The sequence below is a fragment of the Thalassophryne amazonica genome, chromosome 2 (genome assembly GCF_902500255.1).
Source record: "Thalassophryne amazonica chromosome 2, fThaAma1.1, whole genome shotgun sequence".
NCBI lineage: Eukaryota > Metazoa > Chordata > Actinopteri > Batrachoidiformes > Batrachoididae > Thalassophryne > Thalassophryne amazonica.
The window spans coordinates 133,410,400-133,428,681 of NC_047104.1; the positions used below are offsets into that span (position 1 = coordinate 133,410,400).

General features: G+C 43.6%; 1 protein-coding gene across 1 annotated transcript; it reads right to left on the reverse strand.

Moving 5' to 3' along the window:
• Nucleotides 1-937: 937 nt before the first annotated feature.
• On the reverse strand, nt 938-2,092 carry LOC117504230 (uncharacterized protein F54H12.2-like). Its single transcript, XM_034163634.1, has one exon. The coding sequence runs from the start codon at nt 2,090-2,092 to the stop codon at nt 938-940; it is 1,155 nt and encodes a 384-aa protein (XP_034019525.1).
• Between the last annotated feature and the right edge of the window lie 16,190 nt (nt 2,093-18,282).

An 18,282-nucleotide genomic window follows, 5' to 3' on the forward strand; every position in this document is an offset into this window, starting at 1 on the left:
CTGGTTCTCTCCCTCAGCCCCAACCAGTCCCAGCAGAAGACTGCCCCTCCCTGAGCCTGGTTCAGCTGGAGGTTTCTTCCTGTTAAAAAGGAGTTTTTCCTTCCCACTGTCGCCAAGTGCTTGCTCACAGGGGGTCGTTTTGACAGTTGGGGTTTTTCCGTAATTATTGTATGGCTTTGCCTTACAATATGAAGCGCCTTGGGGCAACTGTTTGTTGTGATTTGGCGCTATATAAATTAAATTGATTTGATATGATTTGATACAGCGATTTAATTCAGTGTAAATTGTAACAGGTTTTAAACGCATGAAAACAACATGAACACGGGTTACACAAGCTCTTACAGCCTGTTCTGGTACATTGCTGATATTCCTTCACAAATTCAAAAACCATATCGTTGTTCTTAACAGTGTTGCGGGTGTATAAAGACATCTTTGTAGGACAGCCCGCAGGCTCTTTTAGATAAATAAAAGACACAGTGTTGCCTGCACACATCTGACATTTCATGTTGTAGCTGTCTATTATGATAGAAAATCTTTGTAATCCCACGCTGATTTTCCAAATACTGTAGGATACCTTTGGGGTACAGGTTGAAGTCCGGGCTAAATCCAAAGGAATCAAAAAACGTAGCTCCACCATCTTTTTCAACAGAGATCACCAGCCAGTGTTCACACGGTAAATGTCTCGAGTGGGTATTTACTATGAAAAAAGCAGGCGGTTTCGCTTTGATGCGATCCAATTCATCACAGGCCCACACTCCTCCGAAAATGTTTCCTGCTAAACGCCTCATCACGGCCTCCAACTCGAGGGTGTTCATGATTCAGTAAAAATCGACCAACACTTGCCGTTTGGAGTTAATTTCCAGAATGGAGTCGTAGCACGCATAGACCACTAGCGTTATTGTATGCGGGGTCGCCACTCTGGAATGCATTTCCAGCCTTAGACTTCCAGTAGAAACCGATGACAGTGCCCCGTATCCTCCTCCGGACTCAGGTTAAAGGCATACAAGGCGTATCCCAGCGGGAAATCGTCACGAGTTATACAGAAAGGAAGATCCTTCAAATATCTCCCTGTGGCTGTGTTCAAATTATAAAACTCTCTGACGGAGATCCTGTTGTTAAATTGCAGTTGGAAGGGTTTAGAAGGCACCTGTCTCCCATTTTGGCTTAGAGCCAGGTATTCCACATCGTAGTTTCGGAAGTTAAACGGGGATGAATCCCTTTTTCCCCTGAAAACATTGTGGTTCACCATACCCAGGACGACGTATTTCGGCATGATCCCAAGAAACAGATTTTCCTGATTGCAAATTCTGGAATTGTGAGGGATAACATAGGTTTTCACATTAATCCGTGATAATGGATACAGGGCGTTCCCTTTCAATAACGCCACATTGTGGCCGAGAAGAACTGCTGGGGAGACTGAGACTTTTTTAACAAAAAGAGACGCTCCCAGGATGTTTAACTTAAAAGTGCTGTTATCAGCACACATCAGGCTGAAAGTGTCACCTGCGTGAATCAGCTTAACTCTAAGGTCAACATTATTTAACAACGACCTCTCGCAGAAAAAGATGTCTGCGTGTAACGGACAAAGCAGGTGGATTTCTCTTGACCGAGTGGTGAGGTGCGCTCTGCTCACCAGACCTGCGTTGGGCCCATCATCAGCCGTCACGGTTGAATCCAGCTCGCCTGCCGTGTCTTTGATGAAAAGGCCTGCTGTGAACTGAGATTTGAGTGATTCAGCTGAGAAGTTCAGTAATGTTTCAATCATAGCTCTGTAAGGATGTGTGGCGCTGGACTGCAAAATTAACCTGTCACCCAGAGTGACATCGACCTGTGAAAAAATTGTGTTCAGGGGGTAATTTATTAGCCCCACGCTGGCGTCAGCAGCCAGATTACTCCCGTCAGCATTTGTAATTTTCACCCGGAGATGAATCAGCGTGTTATTTAAATCTAGGTATCTTTCTCCGTCTCCGGGGATAAAAAACTGGATCGGTCCGGTGTAAGTCAGCGCTGATATTGGAGTTATTTCCACATATTGACTGTCCTCTATCAAGAGTTGTGTCGCTGGGACGGTAAACAGGTCTAGCTCGCTCATGGCGCACTCAGGTGAATTATATCGTAACAGGCTCATCCTTAAGAAAAAATATCATGAGACGGTCTTCTCTTCTTGGTGTTCCGTTGAATTGTCTTACGTTTGTGCGAGACTCTTCGTTTTTTACCCCTGCCTATGCGTTTCCTGGGAGGGCATTTCCTGGGGCGTCGTGAGAGTACCATGATCTCGGATCCTTCCTGCATGCCGGCTTCCCGAGGACGGGACACCCTTTCAACCACACGGCTCACCACATCGGAAGCGATATTTTTGGTAGCGTTTTTTAGGTGAGGTTTGGTAAGTGCGTATCCTTGTTTAAATAAAGGCGTGACGAACTTGAATAATTTTGAAAATATGTTACCCAAACCTTTCCTGTACACAACAGGGGCGCCGGAAAAACAGTGACCGACCTGATTTTCATAATAAGTAATGAATCTATAAAGATCAGGTTGCATTTTTTTTTAACCCGTTGGTTTAAAGTGTAACGTGACAATCACTTTCCCGTATGTGAATTTAACTGGCTCGTCTTGATCTGTATGAATCTCAACGCGTATCTTTTCAATATGTCCTTTAGAAACTGGAATATAATAAGCAGGGTTGAATCTTTGTGTGATAATTTCTCCAAACTTCCCTTGGATCTTGAAACAGCAGAGCAGAGGAGCAAAACTGTCACCCACCATCTGAGCCTGAACTACGTCTGTGTAACAGAAAAAATGATATAACCCGCCTTTTATATCAGGGAAATGCGGGGAGGTCACGGCCCCAGGCCCGCATCTCAACCATTTATCAGGCTGTAACCCCAGCATGTATGCCGTTGGGGTTTCAAAATGTACGTGGCAGGTGCCGTCTCCTTCCCACACAAAATGTTTTTGAATATTGTCATATTTTAAAGAGATCTTTGGATCTATATTCTTCAAACGAGAGTTTATCTGCGTTGCAATAAGGTCAAAGTTGTCATAATATCCTGCCTCAAAAGATGTCGAGTGAACGGAGATTTTGTTCTTGGACGGAGGACCTGTAAATTTTCACCTGAAACGTAGAGCAATGCTTTTCTGGAATATTTAACCAAGTGTGAGGATAAGAAATCTACAAATACAAAAAAAATACAGAAAAATACAAATTTCTTCTCCTTGGTAAAACGTTCATGAATAATTTCTTGAACCTGATACGGTTTGTCTTTTGATATTTTAACCTTCTGCAATTCTGGTTCATAAAATGAACCTTCAATGATCTCGCCGTCATAGTCCGTTAATTTATACACAGGTGGGAAATGTGGAATACATTCTGACACTGTGCACATTTCATCTGTAAACCTTTTTTTTAATCAAAAACTCCCCTGAGCTTGGAGACCCTGACTATATCACCAACCTTATATTTAAACTTCATAGGCCTTGTGCATAGGGGAAAAGTCCCATACAAATTTTGAAACACTTGATCGACATTTTGAGCATTAACCTCATTCGGACTCATCTTAATGCTTTTATGATAAGACACATTATATAGGCTTTAAGCAGATCCTGCAGCACATCAATGTAACGATGTGTATTGTTTGCAGTGAAAAACCTCCATCTTGGTTTTTAGTGTCCGATTGAAGTGTTCAACGACTGAGGCCTTCAGATCTCTGGCAGTTGAAAAATGTTTTATGCTGTTTTTTTTACGAGGCTGAAAAAACCTTGTTGAAAAATTCTTTCCCAGGATCAGTCTGATAAAATTCATCCTTGTGGGTTTTGCAAAGTGTAAGCATCTTCCCCGGACAAGAAATACTCCACATCTTTCCTGGAGGGTTTAACCCTGGATTCAGCTTTGATAGCCTTCTGTAAGCGTTCCACACCGCCGAAGCTTCCAGGATTTGAAGGGTCATAATACACATTTCTCATCAATCTTTCTTCAGCCATCATGTAAGGGATCAAGTACGTGAATGACGAAAAAACAGGCAATCCTGGTTTATATATATATATATATATATATATATATATATATATAAAAATATAAATTCATTTTATTACAAACAGACGCAATTCAAAAAACAGAGAAATTATTGTTTTACACAGGCAACTTAAAAACAGAGAAATGATTGTTTTACACATTTTTTATCATTCATTTAAAAAAAAAAACAAAAAAAGAAGTTACTATTTAATCATCTGCAGGGTTCGGTATAAAACATCCCTGCCATTATTCAGACAAATCGCTGTATTAAGTTTCTGTAAGACGGTCAGGACTTCAGATCTCTCCAGGAGTTGTTGTCTTACACTGTGACAAAGGACGTCCACGATAAATGCGTACAGTGTAAAGAGGTGGTAGGGATTAAATCGAGGAAAATTGTCAGTAACCATAACGGAAATCCTGAGTAAGACGATGTAGGCAGAGTTATCCGCTATTTGCGAAACAGTTCTTAGCACGTTTTCCTCCCAAAACTCTGGAGCGGCCTGATTTTTAACAGAGTGTTATGGTCTGGACGCAGGTTGAGGAGCGGTCCAGCGTCTGACTGAACCCAGCGCTAAATAACCAGAAGCAGTTCCAAAAGAAACAAATTTATTTTTCTTCCCACTGTGCTATACACAAATACAAAATAAATGAGTCTGGTGGGGTGAAGAGGCGGCGCGCTCTCCCCGCGCCTCAACGGATCGGAGCCCGAACGTTCTGGACTCAGGAGTTCCGCCGACACCCCCCAGGTGGCTTTTCCCAAGACTGTACTCTGTGAAGGAGGAACAGAGGTAAGGTTAATCAGTACTTTTATCAAGAAAAACTATTTAGAGGCACACTTATCAGCAACACGTTCAGGACTGATTTCAGGCTTAATTCAAAAGAACAGCTGCTCACAGCTTGTGGAGAATTATCAATCCGCACGCCACAGCCGCGAGGAGCAAACGAGATGATTCTCTTCAATACCTAATTTTAGCTGCGCAACAACGCCACGTTATATTCACAGATAAGCTTATAAGGATAATCACCTCTGACGTGTGCTGACAGCGCTTGCCTCTCACCCTCGTCCTCCTTCACAGACGCAATGTCAGATTCTGGAGCGGCCCTCAGCGTCCTCAAACAGTCGTCACACGGTCGTATTCTCTGGCACTTAAACCCAGATCACTGCTGGCTTAAATGCAGTTCTTCATCTCTCCATTGGTACCAGCTGAGAGTCCTCAGAACTGCACGTGAATGTCACAGGTGTCATAGATCGTCCTGATTAGAGAATCGCACGTGAGTGCAACAGGTGCAGCAGATCACCGTGACAGAGGTGAGAGACTCTTCTGCAGCACATTCTCCCCAGAGATCAGCCCCAAACCACCTGGGAAGGAAAACAAACACAAAAAGCGCAAAAGAGTGTCCAGCCAAGCCCCCCAACACACAACAGTACCCCCCCGTCAACGGGAAGCCTCCCGGCGACTGCACAGACCTGACCCGAAAACCGCCCCTCTCATCGGGGTCCAAAACAGGAGGCAGGCAGTGACGACGCTCCCAGAGTCCACAGCAGGCAACAGGGCCAGCAGATGCGGCTGGAAGGCCGGCTGGCAACAAAACAAACACACCCCCAAAGAACCCCAAAAGAGTCCCAACACAACCCAACATAAAAACAAAAACACAGAAAAAGCCCCCAGCATCCCCCCCAGAGAACACCACTAACACACCCCAGGGAAGCACACCAGGGAAAAACACAAAAGAAAAACATAACACCCACCCCAACACCTCCCCAGGGGACCGTCCCATCAAACCCCGGGGAGAAACAAAAAACATACAACCCCAAAAACCCCAACAAACCCCCCCCCCACACATTAGAACACAGGTCAATAGAAAAAAAACAAACAACGCCCTCCCCCAACATGTGGAGCCCGACTTCCCCCAGGGGACATCGTCGTCAACCCCAGGAGCAACAACCATGGCAGGAGCCATCCAGGAATCCCCAGGCATACACGGGAGCCTTAACGTCCCCCAGAGGACCGTCCCATCAAACCCCAGGAGAGACCCCCACAACCCAGGAACCCCACCCCAGCCTAACACGGCCGGTCGGCCTCACAGCCAACCTCCCCCCCCAGAGGACCGTCCCATCAAACCCCGGGGGGAAACAGGAGGAAACAAAAACCCCAAACCCCCAGGGATTCCCAAAAACCACCCCAGGAGCAAACAAAAACAACGGGAAGCCCTGTTGACCTCCCCAGCACCCCGAAAGACCCCGGAACACCCCCAGAGTCTATCGGCAGACACGTCGTGGCAATCGGCTCAGGACTACTGAGCCGGGGAAGACAACAGGAAAAACGCAACCCAGCTCCACCCCCAAGGGCAGGGGAAAACCGGCAAGACGGCCGGTGTCGACCCCCCGACTATACTCCAGCCTACCGAGAGGGGTGGGCAGCGGAAAAGGCGTACGGCACTGATCGGCCCCACCGTTCCGACTGGAGTATATCCCCATTGCCTTATACCTCAGTGACGCCAATGGCGAACGGTCAGAGGCTCACTGAGGCTGGAGTGGAACTGGGAATTAACTAAATCCAAGAAAAAAGCCCTGGACCCGCCCCCCCAGCTGCAGAGGTCCTCATGGGAATGCCCAGTAACCAACCTGCACCACCCCACAACACTAAAAACGAACGGTACAGAAGTGTGTGAGGTTGGGGTTAGAGGACAGGGCAATTAAAAAAAAAAAAAAAAATGACCCAGTCCACTAACTAAATTTAAACAACTATAAATGATAAAAACTCACGCTTACCTGAGTCCAAGCGAACTCCGATCAGCCAACCCGTTCACTCCACCAGAACTGCCTCAAGTGCTGTGCAAATAAACAGTTTACAAAAACCACCCATTTATATCCCACTTGATTCCCAAAAACACCTGGAGCCATGTTACTGTCCTATCTCCTGACGCTCGTTTGACCGGAGCAATATGGCTGTTCAACCCTTCCGAGTTGAATTGGCTCGTCCACTAGAGGAGCTAGAGGTCCCGTCGGCGGAGTGTCAGTGGAGCGAAGAAGAGGCGGTCCGGACTTATGTCAGGGAGCGCCTCAAGACACAAAACCTCGCTCGGACGCTTGCCCTCTCTTCTGTCCACGCTCCTTAATCCGATCGTCTTGACGACCAACCAAGGATATAAACTCTTTTACATCATTCGGTTCGTCCCGGATGACTAGCTTGTCTTTCAGGGAAAGATTCAACCCGTCTACGAACACCCCCCTCAAAGCAGCTGCACTCCAACCGGACTGCGCGGAAAAGACTCGAAAATCTACAGAATAATCAGCTGCGCTTCGTCGCCCCTGTCGGAGGACCAGCAATTGCTTAACCGCGGCATCTGTCTGCTTAATTTGAATCGATAGGTGCTGTACTTGCTCCCAATTCATCTCCAGGTGTTTCTGGAATTTTTTCTGAAAAGGAACTGCTTCTGCCGCTGGGTCCATACTGGTTTGGCTGGAGAATTCTGTTATGGTCTGGACGCAGGTTGAGGAGCGGTCCAGCGTCTGACTGAACCCAGCGCTAAATAACCAGAAGCAGTTCCAAAAGAAACAAATTTATTTTTCTTCCCACTGTGCTATACACAAATACAAAATAAATGAGTCTGGTGGGGTGAAGAGGCGGTGCACTCTCCCCGCGCCTCAATGGATCGGAGCCCAAACGTTCTGGACTCAGGAGTTCCGCCGACACCCCCCAGGTGGCTTTTCCCAAGATTGTACTCTGTGAAGGAGGAACAGAGGTAAGGTTATTCAGTACTTTTATCAAGAAAAACTATTTAGAGGCACACTTATTAGCAACACGTTCAGGACTGATTTCAGGCTTAATTCAAAAGAACAGCTGCTCACAGCTTGTGGAGGATTATCAATCTGCACGCCACAGCCGCAAGGAGCAAACGAGACGATTCTCTTCAATACTTAATTTTAGCTGCGCAACAACGCCACGTTATATTCACAGATAAGCTTATAAGGATAATCACCTCTGACGTGTGCTGACAGCGCTTGCCTCTCACCCTCGTCCTCCTTCACAGACGCAATGTCAGATTCTGGAGCGGCCCTCAGCGTCCTCAAACGGTCGTCACACGGTCGTAATCTCCGGCACTTAAGCCCAGATCACTGCTGGCTTAAATGCAGTTCTTCATCTCTTCATTGGTACCAGCTGAGAGTCCTCAGAACTGCACGTGAATGTCACAGGTGTCATAGATCGTCCTGATTAGAGAATCGCACGTGAGTGCAACGGGTGCAGCAGATCACCGTGACAGAGGTGAGAGACTCTTCTACAGCACATTCTCCCCAGAGATCAGCCCCAAACCACCTGGGAAGGAAAACAAACACAAAAACCGCAAAACAGTGTCCAGCCAAGCCCCCCCAACACACAACACAGAGTCCAGCACCCTTTCCAATACAGAAGACATTGTAATATTGTTCAGCCTGCGTGTGACAGCCTGATTTAAAAGATGCGACAGTTCACAAATGACATAACGATCCCCTACACCTCGACACAGATTAATCAGATAATTTCCCATGATAAATTGAACGTTGACACAGATTGTGTATGTATATATATATATATATATATATAAACAAAAAGCTATGCAGGTGACGATCAGATCAGGCCGTGCCAGACATCCTCTATTTCATGAATGTGAGTGGGATTTTCATGCTCCAAACAGCTGGATATCTGGTTCAGCACTCCACCAAAATTATCACAGTGTTTCAGCTTATTCGAGATGTTTTCAGCCACACCCTGGACTCTCGCCGGTGAGGGAAATATGTAATGGCTTACCAGCAATTTGAGCACTGCAGTAATAAACCATTCCATCCAGAGGCTTTTTATCAGACGATGGAAATTGATTGGGTAAAAGAATTCAGATACCTCTTCCAGGCATTCGTGCTGCATCTGACTCGGATGCTCGACCTGACAGCCGTAACAGAGTTCCTTTCTACAATTCGCAATCACTCCAGTCAGCAGATGGATGACGGCCAGTTTCGTTCTTTTCAAAAATTCGTCGGAGAGAAGTCCGTCCGGCTGGTCACCGATGACTGGTGTGACGTACGTCTCGCCACACAGCGCTTCTTGTATCAGGTGGGATGGGAGGGATGTTTCACCCCAGACCTCCGCCGGAGCCGCAGGTTGACCCCCGACGTAAACACTGGGGGGTGATACTGGTCTGCCGTCTAAAATTACAGATAGTGACCAAGGGTACACCCCTTGGGCTTCTTTGCCCCATATCACCGATGCTTCAGCTGAAGAAAGCTCACGGTAACCCAGCCAGGATTCAGGCAGTGAGGTGAAGAGGTCCTGCGAGCAGCCTTCTTCCTCGTAGCTGGTGTAACGACCCTCACGATCGACGCCCTCCTCTGGTGGGGGTGAAGCTGGAGGAATGTGAGCTGATCTGAAAGCTTGAGTCATGATGTTGGTTGTTGAATGGTAGCACATCCTGGCCCGCTGATGAATATATATAGTCGGGCGGGCTGGGAGTGGCCAGATTCACCTTAACAAAAGAAAGGGGTCAGGTTTCTTCTGACTCCGATAATGTCTTTATATTCCAGCCAGTGCCTAAAAAGCCCACTGATTCTGTCCCCATATGCCGAAAACATTTTTTCCCACATCGGTACCGGGGCTTCTACGACGGCCCGCTGATTACCGTGGATGCGTTCCAAGGTCTTCCTGGCCATAGTGGGTATCCCAGCAGGATATCTATCGAAGGCCACTTTATACAGAGAGCTGGCGTAACCGGTCCATGTAATCTGAAAATGTTTTTTGTTCTCAGCATGGATTGTCTGAGCATTCGCTAAAACATCCCCTCTCAAATAAGCAGCAACCACGGTGGATATAACGCTCCAGTCATATGTGCACAAAGTCACTTTCGGGGTGTGGGGCTCGATCGAGGGTAACATGTAAAAACTCAGGGTTGCTTTATACGCTTTGAAAATATACCCCAGACAGGCTCCTCACTCAAAATTCACTACCCCAGCCAGGTGGTTGAGCGGTAGAGGCGGTTTACACGATTCATGTATAATTTTTACCTTCTTAGGCGCTGCCCCATCGTTAGAGACCGTTGTAATATTTACCAGAGTTTCGGCTATGCAGCGTGAAGTTAAAACACATCGGGCCATCGCGGTTTGAAAAGCGAGATATTCCACCTCAGCACCAACTTTAAAGGGAGACGCACACAAACGTGGGTGCACGCGCACACATCACCTGCAATGAGCGTTTCTGTCAGAACCGTTTTTAAAGGGTTAATCCCACAGGGCTCCCAGACTAAACAATTGTTTAATTAATTAAATAATTACATTTTATAAAAAATTAAATAATTACATTTTATAAATCTTTATTTTATATATAATATTATAGCATCAGAGACTCATGGAAGGGGTGAACCCCATTCGATGCAAATTGGGCAGACATGCCCATACATGCTCAGACTAGCATTCAATGCAAATTAGGCTGATATGACACCTGTGTGTGAACTAATTATGGATGGGCGGGACTCCGGAGGTGGGCTCACACTGATTGGCTGTGACGTCATATGAGCGGGATTAGGGGAGGGGTTAGGGGCGGGCTCACGCTGATTGATTGTGACACGTCATGGGGCGGGATTAGGGAGGGGTTGGGACGGAGCTTAGTGACGTAGTCAATTCTGATTGGCTGTGACACGTCATGGGGGCGGGATTAGGGGAGCAGTTAGGGGTGGGGCTTAGTGACATAGTCAATTCTGATTGGCTGTGACGTCATCCATCAAACTTTTGACAGGAGGTGGGGTATTAGTCTCTCTAGGGGGACAAAATGTTCGTGTTTCTCAGCTTCAGGCCCTGATGTACTGACTTTTTAGTAAATAGGTTTAAAAACAAAACTGTCAAAAGTTTGCACACACTTTCCCATGGTGTGCAAACTTTTGACTGGTACTGCACATATTTATAATGTAACTATTAACTTCAAACACTTAATTCAAGAAAAAATAACTGACATAAATAACATTAAGACGTCTCTGTCCATTCTATGCTATCACTTCAAGTTATACTGAGAAAGTCCAGAAGGGGGCGATGTGGTATATGTGGACATACCACTTCATTTAGGCTCACATGCTGGCACTAAGCAAAAGGATGTAGAGTTTGATAGATTCATATTTACATATGCACCTGACTATAGAGAAATTGTTAAACAGCATCATTTCAGATTATTCTTTTAAAAACCTTACTAAAAACAAACAAACAAACAAAAAACAGGTCAAGGAAATGTCAGAATGTCTGTATGGAAATTAAACTGGATCCATTTTCACCAAAAGTGAACCATTGAGGCATTTATATAATATAAAGGACTTTCTGTCCCGGATGGGTACTACAGGATGGGATACTGAAACCTAGACTAACTTCTAAAGTAAGGATGAGCAAGTACACCATTATCTGTATCTAAATGATCTGTACCTGTACTCGGAGTGGGTGGGGCCTAAACCGGAAGTGGGTGTGGTTTAACTGGAAATGGGTGGGGCTTAAATCAGTACATTATTTTAAGCTTGAAATTGATATGGATTGATCAGAAGTTGCAATATTTATTGTTTATTTGAAAACTATTTACAGAACAGCCTCAAATTTGAGATTCAATTAAATGATATTGATCACAAAAGTAAGAGAACGATTTACAGAACAAGTTTTTTTTTTAATGAACTCAGAACAGGAATACTCTTAAGTGTATGAATGAATATTTACAGAACAGCCTCAGAATTGAGATTCAATGTTTTTGGTCACAGTAGTAAAGGAACTATTTACAGAACAGCCTCAAATTTGAGATTCAATTAAATGATATTGATCACAAAAGTAAGAGAACGATTTACAGAACAAGTTTTTTTTTTAATGAACTCAGAACAGGAATACTCTTAAGTGTATGAATGAATATTTACAGAACAGCCTCAGAATTGAGATTCAATGTTTTTGGTCACAGTAGTAAAGGAACTATTTACAGAACAGCCTCAAATTTGATATTCAAATAAATGACTTTGATCACAAAAGTAAGAGAACTATTTACAGAAGAAGTTTTTAATGAACTCAGAACATGAATATTGTTAAGTGTATCAATGAATATTTACAGAACAGCCTCAGAATTGAGGTGCAATGTCTTTGATCACAATAGTAAAGGAACTATTTTATAAAACAAGTTTTTTTTATAAACTCAGAACATGAATATTCTTAAGTGTATGAATCAATAACAGAACAGCCTCAGGATTGTGATTCAGTGTTGTAGGAAATTAAGAACCACCAAGTATGCATGAACAAGAGTTGTCATACTCAACACAACTTTATTTATTATTATTATTATTTTTAATTTTATGATCAAACTGTGATTTTTTTTTTCAATTATTTCTTTATTTTTTACTACCTAACGTTCTTGGCATTTTTTTTTTCACACAAAGTTAAACAATGTTGATTAAGGTGTCTGTGCGTGTGTGTCTTGTGTGTGTGTGTTCGAAGACTTTATTTTTTAATGATTTGTGTGAACTTGGTGATTCATGCAAACATCCAGTGAGAGCAAACAGGGAAATAATATGTCAGCCTTGTTCACTGTGTTCTTCTCAAAAGCACCGCGTTCAGTACGAGCAAAGTCAATGTTTTCCAACTGACTTTATATCACCAGCCAAACTAAGAGCCAACGGTTAAAAAAAAAAAAACAAGACCGGAGTGTTGACAGTGATTGACGCGACACGAACCGTTTTCAGCTCTGTCTTGTCAAATACACCGTGTATGTTATGAAACAAGTTCACCAAGTAACTTTAAATATCATACAAACCAAAATAGAGGTGAATCGCAGAAAACCTAAGGAGTACTTAAGGTGCGTTTACACATAAGCAAGACGCGTTACGAATGTAATTTTTCTGTCATTCGTGACACATTCCTGACATTCTTAATGTGACTTAACGCATCTGAATAGGTTTCTTAATAGTGTGTGTTGGTGCGTGATATTCTTGATATTCGTGGAGCATGTTTTTGCCTGTCAAAAAATCTTCCACAAATGTCACACAGCACCCTCATTTCGTCTCACGTCGTGGAGGTCACAACTGAGCGTATTGATCCATCTTGATGAGTAGTGATCCTTAATAGAACGTGACAACGTTCGTAGTGATCCTTAATAGAACGTGACAACGTTCGTAGTGGTTCCTGTGATGGTTCTTGGAGCCCAAACTGTCACGTGTTATTATGAAGTGACACGGAAACTGTCAAGTTTTGACACGACTTGTAACGCGGTGTCACATTTCACTGTGCGCCACGATGAATCAGTTTTCTGTCACATGCACACAATTAAACTCGGCCCCACAGCGTTCAGTTTGATGCAGTATGCCGAAGAGGAACAGTGACACGAAGTTAGCCAAGTGTCGTTCTACAGTTCCTGCTGAAGCTCCTCAGGACACTCCTGCAGGTGTTCCACCTGCTGTTGTAACCAATGAGCGGGAGAACGAGTCTGAACCAGAGGAGCAAGAGGAGACTCGTGCAGCCAGACATCTCTGCACCTCCTCCAGTCCGGTGGAAGAAGAAGCGTGCCAACAATTAAACCCTGCTGCACCGCATTCAGTTTGACTGCTGACACCAAGTCGGCTAAAAGTCTCATTTCAGTGCTCTTCAGCACGCTCCTGCAGGTGTTCCACCTGCTGCATGTACCTGATGTTTGGGAAAACACGCAAGACACGAGACGCATGAAGCCACACATCTTGCTCTGTCCATCTCCTCCTCCTCCTCTCTGCACCACTCCATAGCACAGAGCCCAACTACGCATGCAGTCACAAAGTTCTTCTGAAAAACTGGAGCAATCTGAATTCGGTTGGATGAATATGGGTGTGTGTGGAGACAATTCACCTCGTTCACAACATGACACAACTTAACGATGCGCTGTTACGCGCAATAGCGCGCAACAACGCGGAACATTATTCTTGACCGTGCATAATGGTTCCTGATAATTCTCCAGCAACATGTGCCATTAATCGTAATGTGTGGTAACAGGTTGCAGCAGTTCCTGAGGACACCTGACGCCTCTGCCCCAAATCATCACATTTGTGAGCAGCGGCCAAGAATGTGTACTTCGTGGCATTCGTGACTTGTCGTCGTTATGTGTAAACGCAGCATTAGAGAGAGCAACGTGAGGTATAGTCAAGCCAAGCACAGAGAGAGAGATCAGTTCCTGTCTTTGTGTGTGTGCAAGAGGCTGCAGAGAGTTGTGTCTGTGTAGAGAGGGGCGGGCACTGTGTGTGACTGGTCAATCACAGAGCGTGAAGACAGTCAGTTACCTAATCAGGATTTTCCTTCACTACGAGCACAGATGCTGACAAGTTTTACGCATATCATGCTCGTTGTTCTGTTGGTGGTGTAAACAAAATAAAAAGGCTTACCTTTTAATCAACATTTCTTTAACGGAACGACAGCAGGTGCATCACAGCAGGCCAGCGGTACAAAACCTTCCCGCCTCCTCTTCCTACTCTCTCTCTTTTCTAATCTGTAACTGGAGCGCCCTCTGTTGGTCGGCATCTAGCTCTGCTATTACAATGCTGATCTGTAAACACATCTCCCCTGTTACTCAGAAAAGGATACATCTCCTTGAACATTGTTTTTAAGCGTGGCTTAAGAATTAAAGGGTAGTTTTGAGCTTTTACAACATCAACAGTAAAGTTAGCTTTTCCTTTCCGTATACAGTAGTGTTCAGAATAATAGTAGTGCTATGTGACTAAAAAGATTAATCCAGGTTTTGAGTATATTTCATTATTGTTACATGGGAAACAAGGTGCCAGTAGATTCAGTAGATTCTCACAAATCCAACACGACCAAGCATCCATGATATGCACACTCTTAAGGCTATGAAATTGGGCTATTAGTAGAAAAGGGGGTGTTCACAATTATAGTAGCATCTGCTGTTGATGCTACAAACTCAAAACTGTTATGTTCAAACTGCTTTTTTAGCAATCCTGTGAATCACTAAACTAGTATTTAGTTGTATAACCACAGTTTTTCATGATTTCTTCACATCTGCGAGGCATTAATTTTGTTGGTTTGGAAACAAGATTTTGCTCATTTACTAGTGTGCTTGGGGTCATTGTCTTGTTGAAACATCCATTTGAAGGGCATGTCCTCTTCAACATAAGGCAACATGACCTCTTCAAGTATTTTGACATATCCAAACTGATCCATGATACCTGGTATGCGATATATAGGCCCAACACCATAGTAGGAGAAACATGCCCATATCATGATGCTTGCACCACCATGCTTCACTGTCTTCACTGTGAACTGTGGCTTGAATTCAGAGTTTTGGGGTCATCTCACAAACTGTCTGCGGCCCTTGGACCCAAAAAGAACAATTTTACTCTCATCAGTCCACAAAATATTTCTCCATTTCTCTTTAGGCCAGTTGTGTGTGTTCTTTGGCAAATTGTAACCTCTTCTGCACATGTCTTTTATTTAACAGAGGAACTTTGCGGGGGATTCTTGCAAATAAATTAGCTTCACACCGGTGTCTTCTAACTGTCACAGCACTTACAGGTAACTCCAGACTGTCTTTGATCATCCTGGAGCTGATCATTGGGTGAGCCTTTGTCATTCTGGTTATTCTTCTATCCATTTTGATGGTTGTTTTCCACTTTCTTCCACGCGTCTGTTTTTTTTTTTTTTTTTTTTTTTTTTTTTTTGGTCAATTTTAAAGCATTGGAGATCATTGTAGATGAACAGCCTATAATTTTTTGCACCTGCGTATACGTTTTCCCCTCTCCAATCAACTTTTTAATCAAACTACGCTGTTCTTCTGCACAATTTCTTGAGCATCCCATTTTCCTCAGGCTTTCAAAGAGAAAAGCATGTTCAACAGGTGCTGGCTTCATTCTTAAATAGGGGACACCTGATTCACACCTGTTTGTTCCACAAAACTGACGAACTCACTGACTGAATGCCACACTACTATTATTGTGAACACCCCCTTTTCTACTTTTTTTTACTAATAGCCCAATTTCATAGCCTTAAGAGTGTGCATATCATGAATGCTTGGTCTTGTTGGATTTGTGAGAATCTACTGAATCTACTGGTACCTTGTTTCCCATGTAACAATAAGAAATATACTCAAAACCTGGATTAATCTTTTTAGTCACATAGCACTACTATTATTCTGAACACTACTGTAGCTGTTTTTAGTATTGCTGCCATACATTTCAACACAGTATATCTTTCTGTTTTATACCTTTTTTTCAGTAACTTAAAGTGAGCAGCTGTAGATACCATTGAACACTTCACTATACAATAATTAACAATATTTTAGCTGTATTTTGCATTTTAAATGAAAGGAATACTTTCTCTAACTTTTAATGCTATTTCAGGACCAGTGTTGCCACAGTTACTTTGAAAAAGTAATCCAATTACTGATTACTGATTACTCCTTGAAAAAGTAACTTAGTTACTTTACTGATTACTCAATTGTAAAAGTAACTAAGTTAGATTACTAGTTACTTTTTTAGTTACTTTTCCCAGCTGTCGACAACAACCCTCTGCCACCTCAACATGACAGTGATACCTGTTTTGCCAAAATTCACTTTATAGTCACCCTTTCTTGACTTCAATGAAAATAAATACTTGTTTTATAAAAAGTAAAATAAAGACCTCTTTCTTGACCTCATATTTAACTGTTGACAGCACTGTAACAGTAAAACTTGCAATTTCGAACCTACATTTTTTTATAAATGTAACTATTAAATTCTAACATTTTTCTAACATTTAAATTCTCTCTAAACATTTTACTTGTCGAAATTATTATTTTAAGCAATATTAGTAGTTGTAGTAAAAAACGGCTTCAAAACTGGACCTTTAATCTAGGGGTGTTGTGAGGGGGGCACATCCTTCCCCCACGCCCCCATTCCATCTGGATTCGCCCCTGCTTTGGCGTTTGAGCACAAAGAATGGATTACATTTATTTATGCAGAAAACATGACCAGATTTACAGGTAAGAAAGTTTTATTGCGTTTTCACATCATGTGGTCCTCAGAAAGAGAGTTTAGGTGCATTTGAGTGGAAAATAGTGTTAGTTGTTGACGCGTCGCAGAGGATCAGCTGTTTTTAATGACCAGATACAGAGCGGCTCAGCTCAGAATTCTAAATAAAGGAGGAAAAAAAGTATAAAAATGTCTTTGTAAAGCTCAGTGCAGGTGTGCTGATCACCGCGCTTTAAGAGGTGAGGACGAGTCGAGCAGCTGCAAAAAAACCCGGATGAAAAGCTCACAGCTCACTTAAAGTGTGTAGTTCAGTCGAACCCCGACCTCCTGCCCACGGACCAAGTTTAATGCTGCTATCGACCCACAATGAAAAATAATAGTAACGCACAGTGACATGGAGAAGTAACTTTAATCTGATTACTGATTTGGAAAGATTAACGCGTTAGATTACTCGTTACTAAAAAAAAAGTGGTCAGATTAGAGTAACGCGTTACTAAGTAATGCGTTACCGGCATCACTGTTCAGGACATAGTCTTTGGTCCAAGCTGGAGGTTTGTGTGCTCTTTGTGGAATGGCACGGTTTTGCAAAGCCCCGGTAAGCTTGCGTCTTGTTCCGCTGGACCATTTTGAGGAGGTGGTTCTTGTGCTCTCTCTGGAAATAGAGAAAGATGTGTTGCATTCCACCTTTTCCCATCACTTAAGATGAAGGTGCTGTATCCAGTTTGATGCTGAACGGAAACAGGATCCGTGTACTGTCTCTCTCCTTTCCCAACATGAAAGGGCTTCCGTATACACACCTTGTCTCCAACTGTGAGTTTGGGAGGTTTAGCACCTTTCCTTTTGTCAGTGTAGCACTTACTTTTGGCCTGCTTCAGAGCAACTCTGGATCTCAAAGTGTTGTAACGTCCTTTGTGATCCAGTTGTGGCAGGATGTGGAGCTTTGTACTTTTGGCCTGCTTCAGAGCAACTCTGGATCTCAAAGTGTTGTAACGTCCTTTGTGATCCAGTTGTGGCAGGATGTGGAGCTTTGTTCTCATTGGCCTTCCCCTGAGAAGCTGGAATGGAGACTCGTTCGTTGTAGCATGGGGTGTGGCTCTGTAACTTTGGAGCATGACAGTCACTGTAGGCTTCCACGGCTTTTGAGCTGCTTGTGCTCCTTGGATACAGTCTTTGAGCACTCTGTTGAACCTTTCAATGCATCCATTGGCCTGGAGATGGTAAACACTTGTTTTTCTGTGTTTGATTCCTCTCTCCCTTAGGAAATCTGCAAAATTACCAGATGTGAACTGTGGGCCATTATCAGTAGTAATAGC

What these genes read in the sequence shown, in the direction of transcription:
- LOC117504230 (XM_034163634.1), bottom strand. Translation starts at nt 2,092, where the DNA reads ATGAGCGAGCTAGACCTGTTTACCGTCCCAGCGACACAACTCTTGATA.